Source organism: Fundulus heteroclitus, chromosome 7 (assembly GCF_011125445.2).
Source record: "Fundulus heteroclitus isolate FHET01 chromosome 7, MU-UCD_Fhet_4.1, whole genome shotgun sequence".
Taxonomy (NCBI): Eukaryota; Metazoa; Chordata; class Actinopteri; order Cyprinodontiformes; family Fundulidae; genus Fundulus; species Fundulus heteroclitus.
In genome coordinates, this window is record NC_046367.1 from 20,641,443 (window position 1) to 20,666,280 (window position 24,838).

General features: G+C 40.8%; 2 protein-coding genes across 3 annotated transcripts; one reads left to right on the forward strand and one right to left on the reverse strand.

Annotated features, from left to right (window-relative positions):
- The first annotated feature begins 6,345 nt into the window (after window positions 1-6,345).
- LOC105927559 (growth hormone-regulated TBC protein 1-A) lies at window positions 6,346-11,615 on the forward strand. Of its 2 annotated transcripts, none has more exons than XM_012864378.3 (8): window positions 6,346-6,512; window positions 6,982-7,127; window positions 8,437-8,595; window positions 8,686-8,810; window positions 9,859-9,955; window positions 10,615-10,787; window positions 10,862-11,047; window positions 11,136-11,615. In XM_012864378.3, exons 1-8 carry the CDS (start codon window positions 6,451-6,453, stop codon window positions 11,235-11,237), a joined length of 1,050 nt encoding a protein of 349 aa, XP_012719832.3. In that variant the 5' UTR covers window positions 6,346-6,450; the 3' UTR covers window positions 11,238-11,615. The 2 variants fall into 2 exon arrangements, with proteins under 2 accessions (XP_012719832.3, XP_021173114.2); XM_021317439.2 differs by having other exon boundaries at window positions 6,357-6,512; window positions 6,960-7,127.
- A 1,009-nt stretch (window positions 11,616-12,624) lies between these two features.
- On the reverse strand, window positions 12,625-22,316 carry lamp1b (lysosomal associated membrane protein 1b). The gene is made up of 7 exons (XM_021317438.2): window positions 22,165-22,316; window positions 21,937-22,029; window positions 16,700-16,893; window positions 16,491-16,619; window positions 16,333-16,399; window positions 14,422-14,592; window positions 12,625-14,329 (listed from the first exon to the last, which is right to left on the reverse strand). The coding sequence occupies exons 2-7, from the start codon at window positions 21,995-21,997 to the stop codon at window positions 14,190-14,192; spliced, it is 762 nt and encodes a 253-aa protein (XP_021173113.2). The 5' UTR covers window positions 21,998-22,029; window positions 22,165-22,316; the 3' UTR covers window positions 12,625-14,189.
- Window positions 22,317-24,838: the final 2,522 nt, after the last annotated feature.

The following is a 24,838-nucleotide window of genomic DNA, read 5'->3' on the forward strand; positions in this document are numbered from 1 at the left end:
TATAAATGTTTCCCAATTTTTTTTAAAACATAGAACACAAAACGCAGCTCAGACCCTCCCCCACCTATTGCTGGGCACTGCTTCTCTGGAAGCTGCAATGAAAATCAGCTATGTTTTTGTCATACGTAAGGAAAATGACCAAAATTGACTTTTTGGAAATATTTTAGATTGCCCATATTTTTGATTGCTCCTACAGGAGCCCCAGCTAGGGCTGCACAATATATATATATATATATATATATATATATATATATATATATATATATATATATATATATATATATATATATATATATATATATTGCAATTGTATCTTTATCGCAGTATCATGAATCGCAATGTGCATATCGCCAAGAACCGCCTGGAGTGCAATAGCTAATTATTTAAGCACCCTGCATGCAGGCTCTCAGGGCCCCTAATGTGTTTGGTCACGTTTGTTGTTTAGTGCAACATAAAAAGTTAGAGAAGTTAAAGAGGCGACCTTTTCATTAAAACCTCACGTTTGAGACGGAAATGATGAATGTTTTTGTTTCGTTTCAGTGGCTGGATAGACCACTCATTTTCTGGGGTCTACGTTTACGGTCCTGAAGCAGAAAGACGTTAACACTTACATTTCTTTCTGTATTTAGCGCAAGCTTTATATCATAACAATTCCCAATATTATCGCGAATTGCACCTTTTCCTAAAATCGCGCAGCCCTAGCCCCGGCCATCGCTTCTACGGGATTAAAGATGTTATTATAAACTACAATTGGCAAACATCAAGGTGGTTGGCAAGTTGTTTTTAAATAAATGTGAGTAGATCATCCTATTTTAGTTTTAAATCTGTGATAATGTCGTGAAACTGGCATTTCCATGCAACAAAACATCGAGAATCTCATACCGGCCCCAGCCTAGTTGTAAATATAATGTAGTTGAATCTTTCCACTGTTAATGAAAAAAAAACAAAAACAAAACAGAAACCTGTCTAGAAAAAGAGTATTTTTAAAATTATTTTTAATCTGGTAAACCTCTTAGATGGCCCTATCTCACCTTAGAACGTAATTTTTAAACGTTCCATTTAAGAAATGATTAACCTTTTAGGATTGCATGGCACAAGGGTGTGTGTTTTGGCAGCAAGAAGACTTTTTTTTTTATTTTTTTCCCCCCAGAAGTTTCCAGGACAAACAGAGTAAGCCTTAAATAGTAAATGTCTGACCCTTCTGTACCCGTTTCACCCAATCGGTTGCAGTGTCGCTGCAGATAATGAACATCAGGCTGTGCTGTTGATGCATCGTTTTAGTAGCATACGTATGTCGCTCATCTGAGAGAGAAGTATAAAGCATGAGTTTTTTTCCCCCATAATCCTAGATGTATTTACCTTTATTTGTTCGGGGAGACTGATAAAGGAAATGTCCCAGAATACAGCTGTGCAGCAAAGTATAAAGCAGAATAATGGCGACGCAGTTGTGAAAAGTATTTAATTTTCTTTCTTTTGATTTGCCATGAGCCAGAAGAGCTTGTTCACGAGCTGAACTTACGTCGCGGAACACCTTGTGCCACTGATCTGCGGTGGAAGACGACCGTGTGTCTTAAACTTAGAGCTCATTTTTTTGTTCTTGATGTTTTGATGAAGTTGCTGCTTGTCCTCTTTGTGTCTTTTTCTTATAAGAGCTGGGTGGTGCGTTATTTTATTCTCAAATAAAATGTATATTGGCACTGCATTGGGAAACTATGATATCCAAAAGAAAGCGCTCGGGTAAATTCATGTAACAGGTTAATTGATTCAGACTAATCTCTCTGGAGTCAGGTTGTTTTTTGTTTTAAACAAAGCATCATTGCTACACACAAAGGCCCTCTGCTAATTAATTTAAGATATCAGACATTAACCTTGTTTTGCTGAAGCACCTCTCTTTGACTCATTACTTGTTAATTAACTCATATTGGTCTTTTAGACTGATCAGAGACAACGCTCAAATAAATTTATGGTCATTTTACATATGACTATTCCTACTGTTGAGTAGTAACACAAGATCTGATTATACGAGTTTTCTTTAATTAGCAACTGGATGCAAACTATATTATAATCTTAGCAATATTTTATTATTTTATGTTTATTCAAGCTATAGAAGCTATAAGTAAGCTCTTTGCTGTAAAATTAAACTAAATCATTCTCATTTCTCACCCAGGATGGAAGAAACATTCAAACCTTAGAGGTAGAGTGCAGATCTACTTCAGTTCAGAGTGTAGCCCGTGTTTACTTCCTGGTTCCTGAGCCAATCAGATGAGAGTTCTCAGGGTTCCCAAAACAGAGCTCAGCATTTGGTATTTTATCTTAGCAAAAAAAGAGCTCAAGCCTGCAAACATGGAGGCCAGTAAGAGAACCGAACTAGAAATAGAACAGGGTTCAACATCATATACCGATCCTGTGTAAGTAAAAATTGATGTGGCGTTTCACCACCACCAACAGACCGTTGAGAGGTGGCTGTTCTCCGTGAAGGGGTTGTGTATGTGTTGTTCCGATTCGCAACGCTAGGTGTCAATATTACTTATTGCTCATTTAAAGTTAGTTCAAAGTCGTTATTGCAGAAAGTTACACGAATCATTTTGAACCCATAAAACAAAACGGTATTACTGTCTACACAGAACTCCGGTCGCACTACTCTCATATCTGCCTTCTTGCCCTTCAGTTGCTTATGAGGAGGTGCTGCTTTAAGTAAATATTGTCTCAGTATCATGTTGCTACATCTCTGACACTGTTGCATACGTAATGTGATCACCGGCTAACCCAGGCTTTTTGTGGACATGTTAAACAATTCCACATATAAGCGACGCTCCTGCAGACTCTCCGTCTGCACCTATGAAAGTTCCCTCACTCCGCCTATAATTGCTTGGAGCAGAGTCGACTGTCAGGATCAAATCAGCTAATATGCATTTGACCACTTGAGGGAGCTCAAGGACTGTGTACAGAGCATTTTAATTTCCACCTGATGGGGAAGAACAAAAAAAAGAGATGTATCTTGTCTTTACATACCAGCACACTAAATTTAATTCCCTTTTCTTGTTCCGGTTTAGACACAGTTTACGTGTTTTACAGCCATGGGTTTAAAAAGTAAAGCTCAAAATCTTTGTCACAGCTGTTATTTCCATCTACACAAACCTGTGCAAGAGGTCACCTTGTTAAAGCACCAGTTTATAAAATATTTCCATCTTGGTAAAAGGCTACATGGCCTCCTCAGATAATTTTGATGTCTTCAAACTGATCCATGGTCTCTGCTATGCAATAAAAAAGACCAGAAGGCATTTAATAAGAAAGATCACCGTACCTCACAGAGTGCTGGGGCTTGGATTCCCTGTTGAGGGTTCTTCTGACAAACTGTGTCCCCTAGACCTCCGAATATCAATGTTGCTCCGTCCATCACATGTTGGACCCCTTTAGGCCAGATGATCTGTATATTGTCAAAGTGTAACGTCTTCAGTAGATGTTTCCTTTGCAGGGCTTCTTGCCAATTGCTTAACTTCTAATTGTTACAATTCTTCTCTCTTCTTTGAACCGGCTGAGTTTTGCTACTTTGGGAATCCTGTAGTGTTTCTTCCACCTCTGTCTGGTTTTGCTTTCTATTCTAAAACATTTTAAATTACTTTGGCTGAACAACCCATCATTTCCTGCACCTCTTTATAAGTCCCCCTCCCTCCCTTTCTAATTAACTTTTTGATCATAATGTCTGGAACATCCCATTTTACCCACATATTCAGAGAGAAATTCACTATAATCAGCATTTATGACATCTACTGCCTTCGTCCTTCAATAAAGACCTGATTGATGTCTGATCTCAGCATGAACGGCCTTACTGGCTAAACTGTCCACTGATGTTATTATGAATACTATTAATTGATGTGGAGTACAACGTCATGCAATGAGGGCACATCGTCAGCAACAGTGCTTGATGTTTCATAAAATGGCCATGTATGAACACAATATGGACAAACTCACGGCTTATCTTAAATGAGTCGTTCTTTTGGAAACAAGTTTGATCAAGAAATCAAGCTGAGGAAAATAGAAATGTGTTCACCTTTATTTTAGGTCCATGTGTGAGAAAGGTATCTGCAGATAAAAGAGAAGCCAATCAGGAAAACTAATGGAGGCATTTAACATCAAAGATGCTTTACTTGAAAACAGATGGTGGAGAAAAAAAGACGTAAAAACAACAACAAAAAACCTGCATGGACACTTTCACCATAGGTATAACATGAGGAAGTAAATTCCTATGACATCAGGACATATATAGCTGAGGTCTGCAACCTGGGGGTGTTTAGAAAAAGCTAAAATAGACATGTGTCTTGAGTTATTTCACAATTTTGTTATACATAAGTATATATACATTTGAGTTATAATTTTGATATCTTCACTATGTATCTGCAATGTAGAAAACCCTAAAATAAGAAAAAAAAACATTGAATGACAGAGGTGAGTCCAAACCTTTAGATGGTAGTCTATTAGATTATACAAAAACTGTGTTTTAAATGCAAAGGCCTTAGAAGAGGTTACCTCCAGCTGCTCTTTCAATGTTTTTTTTTTTTATCCAACATCCACAGAGCTTTTAGACAACAAAATGACACAAAAAGTACAAGATGGTAATTTTTTTCAGTCTTGATACTGTCCTAATCTCACAAGGTTGCAGATGCTCTGCTTTATTATTATTTAGAAACAGAAAATAAGGCAGCCGATCCCTGGCAAAGACTAATGCAGCGCTGCTCCTTCCCCCACCTGTTGCTGCGCTCTAATAGTCAGCTGGCTTCTGCACTTTAACGTACTAGAAAGACTAATCTGGTGATTTGGAAAAATTTCCAGTCATGCTTCGCGTACTTGTTCTACCCTACAGAGGGCATAAAGGTATAATCTTCTGCTCAACAGGCTTTGGAAACTTGTACGAAGTTAAGCAAGAGTTTATTCTATATTGTTTTTGCCTAAATCCGTGTACAGTGGCAGTCAAAACAGTCCAAACCGTTCTCCGCACGAGTTTTACTGGCAGAGGTACAAATTAGCAGCTCTTAGCAATAAACCAAAGAAGAATTGTTTAAATAACTCAACACAACTGATATTACAAGTGGTTTCTCCAAATGAAACACAAAATGATAAGTGCAATGATTATTGCAGTCTCAAATTTCTCCAGTTCATTGGTGCCTGGTAGAGTATATTTTTGTTGCTGTGATCTGCTGCAAATGGGATTCACAGCCAGACACCAGCTTCTGGCAGCGTTCATGATTCATCTTACGTCACTCCACATGGGCAAAGGCCTTCACTTCTTTGATATCCTTGGGTTTGCACGCTGCGAACATCTTGTGCAGTTTCCCTGATGTGGGATGGAGTCAGCCTCATCTTTGCGTGCCAGAGGAAGTAAAGCAGCCCCACAGCATTACCGAGTCACCGCCGTGCTTCATTGTATGCAGGATGATTATATTTAGCATCCCTACTTCTCCAAACACCACAGCGTTTGGGCCTTTTAGCATCTTTTCCTTTCTATATGGTTGTACGAGGCAGTGATCTCTGAACCTTTTGGGACAGTTCTCTTGACGTATCCATGTTTGTAACATGTAATAAAGCACTGCCGTCGACGGTCCAGGTATTTTAGGTGTACCGTCTCAAGCATACCTGGTGCAGGTGATAGAGTCCCTCAGATGCACCTGAGACCAGACTGGACATGCAGACGTGTGCCGCGTCATTTTGGGTCTGCAGTAGCCGTTATCAGTAGCATTCAGTGCTGAATCTGGATAAAATCCTTGTAATATTAGTTTTATGTCCGCTTTATTATATTGTGTTCATATGTGTTTATACTGCAGACTGTTTAATGTTTATTGTATAAGAAAGCACATTGTGAGCATTGTACAGTCAAATTCTTTGTATGTTTGCACATACCTGAGAAATAAAGCTGATTCTGATTATGTAACCAATTAAAACTGTTTTTGTGTAGTTTATTTATTGCAAACACCTGAACATATTAGTATTTTGACAATAGACATGAAATGCAATGGTGGTTGAATAATTTTAGCTGCAGCTATATTAAAAAAAAATGCTAAGTCAGCTTTATAAATATACTGTGATACCAAATATGTTGAGTCATAATTGTACATTTTTCTACAAAAGAAAATTGTTTTATTAACTGAGGGTAAAATTGTACAAAGCAACACAGTCAGATAAAAGCAACATTTCATGAAACTCGTCCTTCTTGATGCGGGACGACGTGAGCGCAGCCGTTTGGAGCTTCTCTTCCTGCGTTTGTTTTGTGTGCAAATAAAGCACACACCTGTGGATGTTACCTGTGTGCGGTGGCCCCTCCCCTCAGAGCGCGCTGTAAGGCGAGCCGCCCCAACGCTCCGGCTGCTTTGTTGCTCTCTGGGCGTTGGGGATGAAGTAAGTCACCTTCAGGTCGCAGGGCGCTCGGACGACTGGAGCGGCGGCGGCGGTCTGACGATGGACAGAGACACGAACGGAGATGCAGCTCAGCCTCCGGCATCCCACCACGAAAGCACCAAGTAAGTTTTCCCTCATATATTCTCATTTTAAGATCATTTTAAGTCATGACACCTGTCGCTTCCTCATGGGTGACCTTATATTTGCATCAGCCTCTTCCTCTTCGGCTCACCGTGGCTGTCGCCCTGCTTAAATCCATCAGGCCTCTGCTAAAAGCAGGCCGGGCTCTGTTGTTTTAGACGAAGAACACAGCCGCCTTTTTCCAGAAGCTTGGATTTTGCTTCCGACTCCACTCACGTGTAACTTAACACTTAACTATTCTTCCAGCCGGGGTATTTGATCACCTAGCTGCAGCAACCCAACCCGTGCTGGAGGCAGCCAGTGAATCAGCTGTACAGCAGGAGGAGGGTGACGGGTGGCGGGGCGGGTGGGGGGGTTAAGGGTTTGGCTTTCGTTCCTTTCTTTTTGAACTTTCCCTGTCAGTTTTTTTTGTGCATTTATCCGAGCAGGACTGTGTTCTCCCCCATGCAGGATCGACTCCTACGGCTTCGAGCGGCGCCATGACTTTGACTCCTACAAGGAGATGATGAACGAGTACGTGGCCGTGCTCGACAGGAGGTCGACCAGGTGGTCCAAGCTCCTGCAGGACAAACCCAACGTGGAGAAGAATCTGACGGGTGCGAGAGAGCAAGTTCAGACGCTAATCTGCTAATCCTCCGCTGCCTTTACCCGGGATCTAACGGGCCAGCCGAAGCCCAGCGGTGCGTAATTGTGAAGGGGGGAGGGGGGGGGGGGGCTGGATAGTCGTGGGGCGGTTTTCAGCGAGCGTTATGTCTTTTTATATCCAGCTCGCCTGACTCGATCGTTTGTAACGCTGGCCTTTGACGCAGGAGCACGCTTTGAATGAATTAACCCCATTGTGGCTCTGGCTGCATGTAAAGGGTCATTGTCCTGACCTCTCTCACCGGTATTCAGCTTAAGCTAACATCTGACTGGCTTTCCACAGCGTGATGCTGCCACCGCCATGGTTCACATTAGGGATTCTGTGTTCTTTGACGCATATAATGCATCTCAAAAAGTACCGCTTGGGTCTCCTCCGACCAGAGCGTCCTCTACGTTTGCCATGGCCTCTACATGGCTTGTTGTCCTGTCTACAGATCCTCCCACCTCGGCTGGGGGTCTACAGTTGTGGAGACGTTTAAAATCTCAGAATATTGCATGATAAACTTACCCCGCTTTAAACTTTACTGCAGCTTTCTCCCCGACGTGTCCGCTGTGCTCCTCGGTCTTCGTGATGCTGTTTGTTCTCTAATGTTCTCCAACAACCGTCTGAGGCAAGGCGAGGCAAATTTATTTGTATAGCACATTTCAGTACAGACACAACGCAAATGTGCTTTACATTATTAAAACATAGGAAAATAAAACAGGATATAAGGAAGTTGGAATAAAATGTTGAGACAAGATAAAACATGGGAGAATAGAAACTAAAAGCAAATATTAAAAGCAGCTGGACTACAAAGTTGGACTAATGGTGTTTCAGTAAAACGGTTTAACTAGAGCAATCGAAGGCAATCCTAAACAAATGTGTTTTTTAATCTTGATCTTTTACAGTTTTCTGGGAGTTGGTTCCAGATTAACTAAATGCTGATTCTCCGTGTTTGGTTCTGGGCCTTTAGCAGAACAGCTAGATTTATGCTGAGTTTAAATTACTCACTGATGGACTCTTATCCGCTCAGAGGACTTTTCAAAGCGCTTCCTTGCTCTGGGTTTAAATTCGGGTACCAGAGCAAAGGAGGCTGAACACTCATATGCGTGCCACACTCTGTCCAATCAGCATTTTCTATTTCTCTTCACAATTATGCACCGCTTTGCTTCTGCCTTGTCAAACACAATCCAAACAAAAACACACATTGGCGTTTGTGGTTTCTAATGCCATTGCAAGTCACCGTGACCCTTAAAGGCAGTTTTTTTGTTTTTTGGTTTAAGTGAAAAGATACGTGCGTAAAGGTGTCCCTAACGAGCACCGAGCCAGGATCTGGATGGCGGCGAGCGGTGCTCAGGCACAGATGGACAGCAAGCCGGGTTACTACCAGTCTTTGTTAGCCGTGGAGCACGATGCCAGGCTGAAGGAGACCATTCACACAGGTGCGACCGTCCGGCGTTCTCCGTAACCCATCCCTCTTCACCTTCCCGTAGCTCAAATCCAACGCTGGTGTCGTCCTCTCTTGTGGGCAGACATGCACCGGACCTTCCCTGACAACATCCTCTTCAAGAGCCGGACGGAGGAGGGCCTGCAGAAGGATCTGTTCAACGTGCTGCTGGCCTACGGACACCACAACCCGGCTGTGGGCTACTGTCAGGTGGGGAGGACGGTCCACTCTCCTCGCATATCTTTGCTAAAGGGTCGGCTGTTTCCTTTGTGATGGGCTTACAGCAAAGTAGCTGAGAAACAAACTAAATGAGTTCAACCATCCCGTACCATTGCGCTGCCTCCAACGTACTTTACCCATTTAAAGATGTTGTTTTGGAGCTTTCTGAAGAGCTTCCTTTGCTAAAGCGTCCTGCTCACGAGTCCTGCCAGTGGTTTGCATCTTACCCTCAGTATTTACATTCATTGTAAATACAAGGCGTGTCTTCAGTTTTGACCTGACCTGATCTTAGGAAGGGCTTTAGCGGCCCTTATTCTTTTCTTGCTACACATTCAGATCTTTAGCACGCCGGGTTGTGTGTGCTGCCTAATAAGGGCTCAGCTTTTTGGCAAACACTGGCCATTAGCTGATATATACAAAAATCAGCAGCTGCTGGTCTAATTACTTGAAATGGGGGCCATTTATTGTAGGGCCTGCACAGCGGCGCAGTCGGTAGCAGTGTTGTCACACCCCAGCAGGGAGTTCTCCCTGTGCATGCGTGGGTTCTCCCAGGGTACTCCAGCTTCCTCCCACAGTCCAAAAACATCACTGGTGGGTTAATTGATCTCTCTCTATAATTGCTCTTAGCTTTGGTCTAATGATTCTCTGTCTCGTGTGCCCCGTGGACCAGCGACCCGTCCAGGTTGTACGTCGCCACTCGCCCAATGACCACTGGACGTAACCCGCTCTTCTGCAACCCTGCACAGATCTGCGGATATAGATAATGGATGGATGGGGGCTATTTAGTAGTTTTATTAAAGCTAGACGTAACGCTGAAAGTCTACTCTTTAATCTGCGTAGAATAGAAATGGACGAGTGTCATTCTGTTTATCGATTAAACTCTAAAACTATCACCTTTCCGTATTGTACAACATTCTTAACCTACCCTGAAAACGGATTTGCCTGTCACGAAAAAACGAACAAAAAACAAATCTAAAATATGCTTTATTGTATTCATCGGACGTGCACGTACCAACCCAGATTGCTTTGTCTATCCCAGGGGATGAACTTCATCGCAGGCTACCTCATCATCATCACCAAGGACGAGGAAAAATCCTTCTGGCTAATGGACGCGCTGCTGGGCAGAATACTCCCGGGTAAGATGTGTTCGAATGTGAACAAAGAGGACGAGTCGATCAGCCGGATAAACACAAAGATCTGTGCCAATCCGGCCCGTTGGATCTTTTTATTTATTTTTTTACAGCTGGAGATGAAATGTTTCAAGCGACTTTATTCGGTGCTATGTACAACTTAGAACCCATTCCTCAGTATAATTAGTAGGTCCCATGATGACATGTAAGGTTTGTTGGAGACATCTTTCAGCATATTTCGGTCTGCGTTTAGGGAGAACATGCTTGGACTGCAGGGTTTTCTCCATTACCCATCCCTGTAATCTGATCGTAGATGTCAAACTGAAAGGTTCACTGCTAAAACGAACTAAAAATAAGTAAAATATCCTTAAAATGAATGTATTTTTCCTTGATTTGAGCAGGTAAATAAGATGATCTGCCAATAGAATAAGATTTTTGCACTTAAAATCAGAACAATTCATCTCCATCATCTTATTTCAAGTGCAGGATATCTAATTATCTAATTTAATCTTATTTTAGGGGTCAAAATACTCATTCCATTGGCAGATAATCTTATTGACCTGCTCAAATCTAGGGCAGAAACACTCATTTTAAGAACATTTTACTTATTTTCAGAACCGTTTTTGCAGTGTTGATGGGACTCTAAATGTGCTGGAACATTTCAGACTACTACAGCCCGGCCATGCTGGGACTGAAGGTGGATCAAGAGGTCCTCGGGGAGCTGGTGAAGACTAAAGCCCCGGCGGTGGGGCAGCTCATGGCCCAGTATCCCGGCATATGGACGCTGGTGGTGTCACGCTGGTTCATCTGCCTCTACATCGACATCCTGCCGATAGAGGCGAGGGAAACCGTCGTTAGAGTCAAGAACGGCGTCTCAGGACGATCGTCTGACCGTCTTCCTCTCTCTTCCAGACAGTCCTGAGGATCTGGGACTGCCTGTTCTACGAGGGCTCCAAGGTTCTGTTCCGCGTCGCCCTGACCCTCGTCCTCCACCACCGGACGGAGATCCTGAGGGCCCGCTCGCTGCCCGACGTGTGCGAGTGCTTCAAGCAGATGACCTGTGGCTCCTTCACTCTCGACTGCCACACCTTCATGCAGGTGAGGCGGGGGCCGGGCGAAGGCCACGGGTGCAACGTCAGTCCAACTGATTTACCTGCATGTTTTTTTTTTTATCCTGCCGCCGCAGAAAATATTCACGGAGCCGGGGAGCCTGTCGATGACAACGGTGCAGAAACTGAGAGAGAAATGCAGAAAACAAATCCTGGAGGAGGAATCCCAACAACCGTGACGTTTAGTAACCCCATCCCACACTTTTTTCCCCCTCTTTACCACCTAAAGTTATAAAACAATATGAAAAAGGGATAAAACAGAAGAATGAAGCCTGTCTTGCTTGCTGCTGGATATATTTGCAGAGATGTTGGTGGATTTCTGATACCCTAATAGATAGATAACACTGTGATTCAGCAGCCTGGTTGCACATTTTCTGAGCCTTTTCTTTGGTTTATTTTTTTAATGTTTCTGCTTTTCACACGATGAAGATTATTTTATTATTTGCATAAACTCTCAGAACCCCTCATGTAACTTTAGTCCATGTTATTGCTGCATTGGCAGCTTTTCTTTGTTTGTCTCTTGAGTTGAACTGAAGAAGTAAAATTGTACAGCTCGACTTTGGTGTGATGACTAAAACATGTTTCATCTGTCGCTGACAACAGAAAAAAAAAAAGAGGCCATGAATTGTCGGGTTTAGCGGATTTTAACAGAGAGATATTGAATTTGTAATTGAAAAGTGCGTTACACGAGACGGCGTTTAATTCAGGAGCTCCGACCCTCTCGAAACAATAACCTTCATTTGTCACTGCAACACATTTCAATGACTTTTGTCTTGTGAATTGAACCCATCCCCTTTTAGGGAGCAGCGGGCTGCCACTGGGTGGCGCTCAGGGAGCATTCTGGGGTGGGGGAGGGGGGGGCGGGGGGGTCTTCCTCAGGGACCCAGCCTGTGGGGTTTGGACCAGGGAACTTGGACCTGTTCCAGGATAGAAGCGCCTTGCTCTGAACCTGAAGGCCACTGCCAAAACATAAAATAAAAAAAAACAATGTCAGCAAAGCAAGCTGTTGCTGTCTGAGCTCAGAGGTTCCTTGTTAAACTGTTTGGGTCCAGTTTAAAACACACGACCTGGACAACGAAGGGCTGCTTTTATTCTTTTGCTGACTTTAAGTAACTATTTATGGGGATGGAGGCTCAAAAAAACTCATTTTACAGGCCTGATTCTGCTTATCACAAACTCAGATGATATACAGTAACAATGAGATGCTTTTTTTCTTATAAGAGATTTAGTTTATGATCAAGAAAACACCAGCTTTTTGTGAAATAGACATTTATTAAAACTTCTAATGTATTTGAGGCTTTGTGCACTTTTCCATCACACTCATTCAACGCTGATAAAAGCATTTCTGCATTATCCACCTTAGTTTTAGTCTAACCACAGAAATTATTGGGCATTATGCTTAAATTAAACTATAATATCAGCTACCAACAGTCTGATTGGAGGGAATTAGTCCAATATGTGATTTTCTGAAAACTAAATGTGCAAAGAAACCTTTATAACTCAAGCACTGAGCTAAAGTCTCCACCCTACGTTTGTGCCGTGCCTCATGAAAAATGTACAACCCAAAACTTTGTTGTATTTTATTGGGTTTTTGTTTGGCATAGCAGACAAAGTTGGGCATTATTGAGACGTGCAATGACATTAGAAAAACGGTGAACACTTTTTTTGCAGCCTCACTTAAAATATCACTAAACACAGTCTGAAGCAACCAATGGCAATCCAAATATGTGCAACTCAGTCTCTGTATAAATACAGCTGTGTGTGTGGAGGAAAAGTTAAGCCTGCACACCGTCGCCACCGTGAAGCACATCGGTGGCAGCATCATGCTGTGGGGCTGTTTTCTTCAGCTGGGAAAGGGAAGCTGGTCAGAGCTCACGTGGAGATGGGTGGAGCTAAACGAACAGAAAACCTCAGTCAGTGGCTCAATCTCCAGCACGTTTCTGATTTTTATTTATTCAGGCAGTTCAACATTGCAACTCGAACACTGAAATCTAAAAATGTTACAAACTAACAAGAAAATACAAGTGATATCTTGCTAAATTTAACTTCGAATTTCATTATTTTTATAAAACTCAGCTAAGTGTAGCTCTCAGAGTAGCTTTCCTTTATTTTTTCGTTTTGTAAATCCTCCAATGTTCAATGTTGTCTCTCGTTAAAAGTGCTTTCACACCCAGACCATCGACAGGCGTCGATAATTTATTTGACTTCCACCTCCAGGGAGCTCAAACAACCAGGAACAGGTCTGACCGCTGACGAGGATGAAGGCAAAACACAAACGGCTTCCTTCATTGACCTTTATTGACTTCTCCTTTTAAAAAACAGCTCCGACAAATCCAATAAAACATCATCATCATCATCATCATCAAATCACTATGTTTAATATTAAGAGGCAGGGAAAAACAAAAAAGCATAAATATTTCAATCTACCATGAAACAATGCATGATTTTAGTTGTAACAGTACATGGAGGCTAAGTGAGACACGCGTCTCCAACATGGCAGCGCTCGGTATCAGTGAGGGAGCTCCTCTGGTATTGGCTTTAACTGGAACCACCCGCCCACGGCACGGCTGGGAAGGCACCCATCAACACCCACAGCAGTGTTTGGCCACTCTCAATTTGTATTTCAGTGCAACGTCTCTCCCCTTTAGCAAGAAAACCCCCAGAAAAGGGCCAAAAAAATAATAAAGTACCTATAAACGTTGGCGCTGAATGAAATGTAACCAGCAGAAATATTCCCTTTTTTAAACAACAAACCAAACTGGGCAGGACCAATAAAAAAATGGTCACCCTAGTAAAAGGTAAAGTAATGATCTGCTAGGATCCCTCCGCATTCCTTTCACAGAAATCATAAATAAAAAAGGAATGCAGCATGACGCTCTGATCAACATGCATCCCCCGCTTTACTGGGTACCAGTGAAGAGTTTTAATAATCTCAGTACAATCTCCCAGCAGAGTCCCTTTAGTATGAAAGAAGCCAGCTCAGAAAGCGCATGTCTAGTGTTACTGATGGAGGCGAAGAAGAAGAGGAGGAGGAGGAGCAAACACGCAGAGAGATAAAGGAGAAAGGGACAGAGGGGGGGGAAAGGTGGAGTGGTTAATTTCTGAAATCTAGCAGCAGCAGCTTCCTGAGCTCAGATGGTTTGGTAGCCAGCGTGGCTCCTCTTCCTGCCGATGAGGTAGGCCAGGAGTACGATGAGGACGAGCCCGGCCAAGGCTGCTCCCACTATGATGGGGATCAGCATGTCATCTTCGTCCAGCTGGCATTCCACGGCTGAGGCGGGGAACGACAAGACGGGACGGGTCAGAGGCAGCTCAGCAGTTTGTTTTTTTTAACATCTCGATGCACGAGATCAAACCGTTTACCTGCGCCGAACTTATCTCCGGTCACCCCAAAGGGCTGCAGCTGCACCTGGAAGGTGTTGATGGACAGGTTCTGGGTCACGGTCAGGGTTTGCTCCGTGCGGCACATGTAGGAGTATTGAAGAGATCCCTGCAGGAAGTCCAGGCTGCTGTTCCTAGCAGAGAATTTACCTCCTGACAAACAAACACACAGAGAGACGGTTACGTTAACGAAGTTCTGGACAGGCGTGAAGCCACCAGATAATCCCACCTATTTACAAACTGATACCTTTGCAGCACCTGATGGATGGGATATAGTGATGTGCAAAAAGATTCATACACTCCTTGAACTTGTTCACACTCCCACCCATTACAACCACAAACCTAAGCATATTTTATTGGGATTAGGAATGGACGAGAGAGATTTTTTTTATTTTTTTTTAATAAAATATATATATATATATATATATATATATATATATATATATATATATATATATATATATATATATATATATATATATATATATATATATATATATATATATATATATATATATATATATATAAAAGCATATTGATCGAATACAAATATTTTTGATTGACATGGATTATTACCACAAAATTCAAAACGTATTTTAAGAGCAGCCCTGGCAATTTTATGCTGGTGCTTAATGACTTTTTTTTTTTTTTTTTAAAACAAAACTACCAGGGGTTTTTTTTTTAAAGAGAGAAAAAGAACACATGATGTCCATCCGAATACGTCTAATTATAGCTCCTGTTCCTTGAAGGATGTAAAGTGTAATATTAACCTACATGGTAGGACAGAATGCAAAAAGGAAGAAAAACTGTTGTTGTATTGACCCTTTTTATTCCTACCGTACTATTGTTACTGAATTATCGCCCGGCCCCAATTGGCATTTAATGTGATGGACATAAAAGTTAAATGGAACTTTTTGTGTCTTTCAAACACTGTTTGGTCTTCTAAACGTTCTGTCAACGAGTTGGACCACAGAAACTGTGGATCTCTGCAGCATTAATAATGGATTTGGCCGCTCAGACTGATGCTTTCCTTACCCGGCGTCTCGGTTTAGGTGGAGGATTTTAGGTGTCCCTGTAGATTTGCACTGCTGTCGTACTCCATTTTCAGATGCTGTATTAAACAGAGCTCTGAGAGATGTTCAAAGCTTGGGATATTTTTTAATATCCTAGCCCTGATTTTAACTTCTCCACAGCTGTGTTCCTTGTTCTTCATGAGACTTTGTTCACTGATGTTCTCTCAAGAAACCTCAGAGCTTTATAGAACAGCTGGATGTGTACTGAGGTTAAGTCACACAAACAGGTAGACCATTTACTGATGAACTACTAAAAAGGAAACTGGTTGCAGTGGATTTCCCCTCCACTTCACCTTTATGTTGTTTATTATATTCCCATCCCAAAAAAACCCAATGAAGCGTGTGGCTGTGACAAAATGTGAGGTTTAAAATGGTTCGAATGCTTTTGCACGGCACCATGTTCCGCTTTATATTCATAGAGTAAAGGTGAGGTTAGAGTTACTGACCGACGCTTTATGAGGTTTTTTTTTTTTTTTTTTATTAAATTAGTAGTATTGTTTGATTCAGGTAAAAAATTGTTGCCATTAAGCAGGGAGAGAAAATACAATAAAAATCTATCCAGTAAAATCTTCTTGGAGCAGTGTCATGAATTTAACCCATAAATACACATAGCAGTCTAGTTTGTGATAAATCTTAACAATGCAAGTCCAGAACACATTTAATAATTTTAGCCTCATACATTTGCATAATTTTGTTTTTTGGAAGCTCCATGGATTAGTTTCGGTAGTTTAATATCTCACTGGAGAAATTTTTTTTTTTTTTTTTTTATTTAATCACACCAGGACAGAAACAAGACTTTTACGATGAATCAGCGTCTCACCTTTCAGGTCTGGCACGGTTGTGGTCAGAGACACTTCGCTCAGGTGGTACTTGCTGGACGTGCTATTCTGGAGGCACACAGCAAGAGAGGAGCTGCTTTACATCCAGCTGCCATCTAGTGGTGAGAAGCGTGAACTACACTGCGCTCCAGCGACCTACCAGAGTGAAGACGAAGGTGAGGACGGTTGCATTTGCGTCTGTTCTCAGCTCCAGCACGGCCCTCTCTGCTTCACACGAGCCTGACGCCAGGGTCACGTTGGGCTTAATGTTCACAACCTCCTGGACGGCCTGTAAAGAAACGAGATGGTTACGGTATCTGGCCGCCAGCAGCTTCCAGCTGCAGCTGCGCTGTGGCTCCGTGCAGGCACCGTGTTCTGGGAGGTGGCGTTATAGGTGAGGTTGAGCTGCAGTCCCATGTAAGCCAGCAGGCAGACCGTGTTGTTGGCGTTGGTCACGTTGTACGTTCCTCTCTCGGGCCGCCCGGGGTCTTTGTGGGGCGCCGCGGTGGTCTGGGCGGGGGTCGGTGGGGCTACGGTGGCCAAACTCTGATGGAGGACAGCGGCTGGGAAACAACCAGGATCAGAGCTTTGAAATGTGCCGCTCTATGTTCTTTAAACATAAAAACATTAATAATAAAGCTATTAAATCATCAACGAATCAACTACTACAAAGAGATGTTTTATTAAATGAAGAGAACTCTTGTTTAATACAAACATCTGTAAGAAAAAACACTCTAGGCATCTTTAATTTATCTCCTCCTGTGCAACGCAGACCTTTAGTCCGATTATCTGAAGCATTTCTTGAACCAAAACAACTAAAACTAAAAAGTAAAAAAAAGCAACCATCAAAACAAGCTCTCCAACCTAAACTATCAATAATAATGACTTTATTATTGATAGATAGAAATATCCCTTTAAACAGATACACAATACTTGTATCTACTAAGTATATCCATTTATATATCCTTCATCTGATTAAAAAGACTTGTGTTTAAATAATTTCTGATTCTATTTAAATGATGAGCCAAACGTTGTAGATTTGGGGAGATTGATGCAGAAAAATATAAATTAAAATATGTCACTTTTTTAGCTCATTCATTGTTCATTCATTATTACATTGTTATACATTCTTAAATGCTTTATTGCTAATTTACTACCATTCTGACAGAAAGAATCACATTTAATCAGAGCACATTTGTCAGTTCACTACTAACTGAGTCTTCGTACAGCAGCGGTCAAAGTTATCAACCTTCCAGGTTGTTGATTTAAAAAACAAAATGCTGTTACGACCCCAAGGGGTCACTCTTTGCTGCAGATCTTCAACTATTAGCTCTGGAGGTTGTTGGTTTTTTTTTTAACTTGTCTTATCATCCTCATCACTGTACACTGTGGCTCCTACCCTTGTTTGTCAGTTTTAGGGGTTTTAAAGTTTTAATTATTGCTTTGACTGTCGGCACGGACAGATTGAGATGTTTAGTGACTTACACATATGGGTCGCTCACCAGTCTTATCATAAATCTTTAGTTTAGAGGAATTTGTAGTGATTTATTTGTTTTGTTCAGTTTGAAATTATCTCACTGCAAAAAAAATATATATATATTTTAAGGGGGTTTTACGTTTGTGACTAAAAAAAGAATACAAATATATGAAATCAGAAAAACTGAACCCACATTAAACAAATTTCAGATTTTCTCTGAAATTAAGTGACGCATTTCGCTTTTGACAAATGCATAATATTCCACCTCCAAACAGATGCCAAAATTAAAAGCATCTATCGGCATTAAAATGAATATAAGGTTTTAAAGGTTTCCTTGAAGTCTATCAAAACTGACAATTAAAAATAAAAGTGGAAATATACCAAAGACACGATGAACCAATACATTTAAAATGCACCAATTTAGAAAAATATATATTTTAAAGTTATTTGATATATCCTATATATTTACTTTACCACATTTTACAGTTTAATTAACTTTCACGTTTTTTCTCCATTTATTTGCAACAAATTTATTAAAGCCACTTCAATTGGACTTTTTCCTTTACATTTTCTGTTCTAGATGCATTTCTGTCTCATTTCCTCCTTGAACTTTCTTACCTTGTTTTTGTCCCCCCACAAGCTTTATTTCTATGCATTTATTTTTATTTAACTTTTCCATTATGCATTTCTACCTCATTATACATATGAGGTGGGCGGTCCTTGATTTGGCTAGCTCCTCTACGATTGGTCAATCAGAAGGAAGGGGAAGAGCTGCTATTTAATCAAAGATTAAGCTAATTATGATCAGTTTGAAGACAAATGTGAGTCAGCTATTATATAATCTACAGTGCTTTACTGCTGTCAAGTAAAATACGCCAAATCGACGCCATCAGAGAGAAAGCTTGCATCTGCAAAGATGAAACTTTTAATGAAGTGAAAAAAAAGCAAACATCTCGCTTTCTAAATGTAAATTCAGTCAGTTTGGTCAAAGTTCTGCGCTCTTTTTGATAGACTTCAGTGGAAAGGTGCCAATGAAACAGCAGACAGATGTGAATGGTGATCACCAGAGTTCACTTTTACTAGAAAACAGAAATGACAGGAACATCTGTAAAGCTGCAGTCGCTGCAGAAGCACGGCAAGAAGAGCAGCAGCCAAAACGTCAGTTGCATGATGGGAAAGCACAAGTGAAACTCAACCTTAGTTATATCAGCACCGCAAAACTCTGTAAAAAAACAAAAACAAAAAAACAGCAAAGCCGGATCTGATGCAAAGGCAGTGTAAGATATTTGGACTGTGGTTGAAGAGAGCCTCGTCAACACTTTTTAACCAGTAATAAACCACAAACAACTTCCCCCGTTTAAATTGCTTCAGAAAGTCACGTGCTGGAAGCAAAGCTCAGTTCTCCGTTCAGTATACGTAAAAATAAACTAAATGAAGATCCAGAGTAGTTTGGATCCAAAGAAAGTCTTTAAAATTAATCTCCCCCTGGAACAGCTCCGTCTTCTTCTAATCATTTTTTATATTGTGCAAAAGTTTTAAAGCTTGACATTTCTTTGTAAGTTGTTATATCTAAATGTTTTTCCTCACATTAAAGGCCTGAGCGATGCCCCATCCTCTGGTTGATCATCTACTGAAGGTGTACTGTTCAGCCAATGAACCCGTAGGCAAAACACTGCTTTATATCTGTAAAACTGTGGTTTATATTCTATTTTTCATAAACTTAACTAAATAATAGACTATGGATGGATAACTCAATCTGCCTTTGTGACTACTAGTACCTAGTATAAAAATGATCCCATTTAATAGTTTCCTTTCCTTTTGAAGTTGGATATTTAAACACAAACACAAACAAAAAAGCAGAAGTGGTTCTTCCTCGGGTTTATGGGCTGCAACAGGAAATATTCCTGTAAATATGAGCTGGTAGTAAAGTGAATAAGCACCAAACTAGAACTCTGCAACACCTCCGGCAAAACCTCAGACGCATCGCTCAAGATCCCTTAAAGGGTTAGAAGAAATGTTGGGTTTGTGAAAGTAAAACACAAAGACATGTCTAATGACTCATCAGTTTTTCATAGTAGTGTGCAATTTGAAAACAAAAACATTTACAATATCACCATCTTATCATAAGTGAGAAATCCTATGAAATTATATTATTCTACTGTCAGTTTGTTATTCTACTGTCAGTTTGGTTAAGACTATCTGATCTTTATTTAGAAAGAAAAACTGATTTTATGGGTGTTTAACTTGTTTTGGTCACATTGTCATGCAGTCATCTTTTTGTGGAAGCCCTGAAATTTAGTTTAGTATCAAGAAATATAAAGAATCTGCAGAAAGAAAAAAAACAGGGCTTTAAACAGCATTTGGCTGTAAAGCCTTCAGCCTTTCAGGAAGAAGTATTTAGGCCCAGTATTAGATAGAGAAACTATAAAAAGGTCCTCTGGAATCTGAAAAAAAACCTTTAAATTCAACAGAACTAATCTTCACAGATACAAATGCGTAGGTTTATGTGTGTAGCAACATTGATAAAAATGGTGGTTTTGATGCTTGTTGTTTCAATGTTTGTTTGTTTTTAAGTTTAAACCAACCCCAAATTAAGATCTTCAAGTTCGGTTTTGAACTGTAATCCAAAGTAGAAAGAAATGCAGTGAAATTATCTATGCATTCATCTGTGGGCTCTGACAACTCAAAAACTAAAACCGTAGACGGGTTTGACAGAACTGCAGGTCGTGATGCGATACGTCTATTAAAAATATATAAGATTCATCAGAAAAATATTTTTCCCCCCCCACTTCTTCACCAAATCAAATCCCTATTGTTTAGAAAGGGGAACTAGGAATAAAGTCGGAAAAATAAAAATTTTTCCATTTGGGTTTGTCTTATTTGGACTTTGAAAACAATAAAAGCAAACTCATTCCAGATCGAGTAGAAACCCCAGTAACTCCAAAAAACAAAGCGATCATAAGTTGAACAAATACTTTTGATGAGGCGAATTAAAGATGAAGGTAATTTAAGGAGAAGTGGGTAGTTCACTAATCAGCGAGTGAATCTACGGCTGACGTCTGTCCTCCATCGCTAAAGCAGCTACTGCGGCTTGCTACAATTTCTGATGATAACACAAAATAAACATCCCAAAATATCAATATTCTGTTTTTGTTATTTTATTCCTGCAGCCAGGGCGGATTTTTGAAGTTTCAGTCTGACAAAACCGAGAGTGATTTGCCTGAAATTATCACTTTATATTGGCATCACATACAACTCAAAATATGTACGGATTTGATAGGTGAGCACATGTTAAATTAGCCCGTGCAATGTCCACATTCATTTAACATGCAAACAAAAATAAATGCATTTATTTATTAATTTTAATATTTAAAAATAATATTTTATTTAGTCTTTTTTTAATGACAAAATATCAGCTGCTATATTTACCGGTGAAAACATCCACTCTAAGCAAATAGATTTATTTTCAACACTTACAAAAAAAAAGGCAGATTATTTTTTGCAGGTTTCATGCCACTATCTAGAAAATTTAATTAGGCATTTTATTTTATTTTTAGTTGGTGTGTGTGTGTGTGTGTGTGGGGGGGGGGGGGGGGGGGGGAATTCTTCACAGGTTTAAATGTAGCTTGAGGGACATAAATTACCCCAGAATTTCAGCTTTTAAAGCACCAGCTGTGCTAACTTTTGACCCACATGCATGGTCTTGTTTTTTATTGAAAAGGTTGTTTTTTTTAATAACCGTTAATATACCATACGTGGCACAAATAAAGCTAATCTAAGATAAGCTTCTAGACCAGAAAGAGGCATAAAGTCAGGGGTATTAAACATTGTTTTTCCATATCCAAGGCTAACCTGAAAGTAGAAATGCAACTGGAGACGAGGTTGAAAATAAAAGCTCGTGACGCTATTAAAGCACATTAAATATGTAAAGAAAAACAATTAAGCCTAAAGCCTTAAACCAATCTATACTTTAACCCATTCCTTAATGTTTCTGAAGCTTTAAACTGTGAGCAGCGCTGCCTGGTTTCAACATTTAACCATTGAGATTTTGAATATCTAGCCTGCTTCGGAGTTGCTAATGTGGTTTTCCTGACTACAGACACAGCAAAACACGAAAGCGAAAACTCACCTAAAATGAGAGGCAACATCGCCCCCACGACTCCCCGGGACTGTCCGCCAGCGGCGATCATGTTTCTTCTCCGGGACAAATAAAAATAAATCACTGCAGCGGCACAACAAGCAGCTCTAGTTAGCTACGGTTAGCTGCGCCGGGCTAGCTAGGCTAACGTCTGTGTCACAAAGAAGGAGACGAAACAAAAAAGCAGACGGCAGCAAAAGACCAAAAATGCGCTTTTATCGAGGGGGGAAGCCGCAACAAAGCCCGTGCTTGCTCGCTCCGCTTTTCTTCCCGTCTGTACGCGAAGGTTTGGAGGTCAATAAGCCCGCATTTGACACTTTATCGCCGCTGCTAACGATGACATCAGGGTCACGTGACTCCCAGTTAAGAAAGAAACACCGAGAAAGTCACGTGCCGGGGCAGCAGCCAGCAGCTTGTTGAGGGGAGATGATCTCGTTTTCCTGAACAGTGAAAGCAAACGCTTGTATTTACTCAACGTAACAATGACTCGGGTCATATGACCGGGTAAAGGTGGCAGCCAGGTTCTGGTTATGAAACAGCTGAACTTTAATTGTATTTGTTTTTATTACTGATGCATTTGCAAGGCGTACAACACTATATTTAGGGAGCCACTGTCTGTTCGGCCAGCAAAAAAACAAAATTTGCACTTCAAATGGTACTCTCTCTGGGTGCTTTATACGCTTGTTCAGTCTGCTCACAGTTAAAACAAATATGAAATCAGCAACGCAATCATGGCAGGAAATATTTGCATTTACGCGTGTAGACATGCTGAGAACACTTGAAGTTTAATCAGCAACGGAACCAGGAAGAAGTGGGTTTTGATTGATATTGGACATGGCGTTGCCGTTTTAGGCTCATGGTCTAATCTTAGTATTTCACAAACTGCTGATCTACAGGGATTTTTCACGTACAACTATCTATCTGGTTTAAAGAGACTGAAAAAGAAGACAGACGACATTCAGACGTCAAGTAACCAGCAGTTTTGTACGGCTGTACATGCCTTGTGGTGTCAGAGAGTAAAAGGTAGACTGATTCAAGATGATGGGAAGGAATAGATCCTCATCACAACCAAGGTATGTATAAAACACCCTCACTGAACCTTACAGCAGCAGAAGACCACGCCTGGTGCTACTTCTCTCACCTAACATCAGGAAACCTTGGATACGATTAACACAGGCTCACCATAATGGAACAATAACAGAATTGCCTGGTCCAATTGGCCCCTATTTCAGCTTAGTGCCAACCAAAACACTGTTCAAACACCAGAGCCTACCAGTATTGTTGCTGACCACGTGTATCCCCTGATGACCACAGCGTACCCGCTCTCCGGTGGCTATTTCTCACAGGACAAAACTCGGATCATCTCAAACTTCAACACTGCAGTGAGTTTACTGCAATTAAAGAAAGTTCTACGGCAACCAAACCACCAAATGCACCTTTAGGGTGGAGATCCTCCTGCTGGATGCGCAGCCAAAATCTCTGAGACATGTTTCAGAGACCTTTGCGAATCCATGCCACAAAGAATCAAGGCTGCTCTGAAGGCAAAATGGCGTCTATGAGTCTATGTTAAGTTATTTCCAAATATACATTTCCACTCAATGGATACCTAAGATATTTTAAAACAGGTTATATCACAATAAGCTTAAATAGCCAAGCTTGTGAGACAAACAAGGAATTTGACTTTGGTTCCACTTTGCTCTTAATGAAGACATGTTTAGTATATGAAAAGAAAAAATATATATTAATGAATTTAGGCGTATACCACCTCAGACACTAGGTTTACATCCAGGGAACGGATGTTGAGATAGCTGACTTTTAGAAGTCCCTGGGTAAGGCAAGGCAAGCCAAATTTATTTGTATAGCACATTTCAGTAAAGAGACAATGTAAAGTGCTTTACATGATTAAAATATAGGGGGGGAAACAGAATAAAAGCAAGTAGGGATATAATGTAGAAACAAAGTAGAATATGGAAAAACAGAAACTAAAAGCAAACATTAAAAACAGTTGGACTAATGATGTTTCAGTAAAATTGTTTATCTAGAACAGTCAAAGGCAATCCTAAACAAATGTGTTTTTAATCTTGATTTAAAAGAACTCAGGCTTTCAGCATTTTTACAGTTTTCTGGAAGTTTGTTCCAGATAAGTGGAGCATAGGAACTAAATGCTGCTTCTCTATGTTTAGCTTCTGGTTCTGGTTCTGTAGAGAAGGCTGGAGCCAGAAGACCTGAGTGGTCTGGATGGTTGATACACTGATAACAAGTCTGTGATGTATTTAGGTGCTAAGCCATTTAGGGATTTATAGACTAACAGAAGGATTTTAAAGTCTATTCTCTGAGATACAGGGAGTCAGTGTAAGGACTTTAGAACTGGGGTGATGTTCTCTACTTTCTTAGTCTGGGTGCTCACCTGAACAACAAACTGGACTGGAGCCACAGCGCTGATGCTCTTCACAGGACGGGTCAGAGCAGTTTGTGTCCAGGATGTGTGGGTCTGTCTGCAGAGATGTTAGCCGCCATTTTTCTGAGCCTAGACCTGTGCAAGTCCTGCATGGAGAGAAGGTCAGCCCCAATGATCCTCTCTGCAGACCTCTAGGTCATTCTGGGTACATGCAGAATACACTAATGGTAAGGTATTTATAGGTAATGTCTAAATGTTTTGAGGCGTACCAATTTTTTCATAAAAAGAGCCGGATATTTTATTAGTAATAATGAAGAATGTTAACTAATACTTTTGTGCTGTTGAACTTGACACACACAACGATGAGCTGACATCAGCTTTGGTCAAATTTACCAGAAGCTTACAGACATTAAGTGATGGGCATTAATGCCTGTAATGGTTTATTTGTACCACTTTTATGAAGTTAAAGCTTTATGACTGACTCAAACCTCCGTG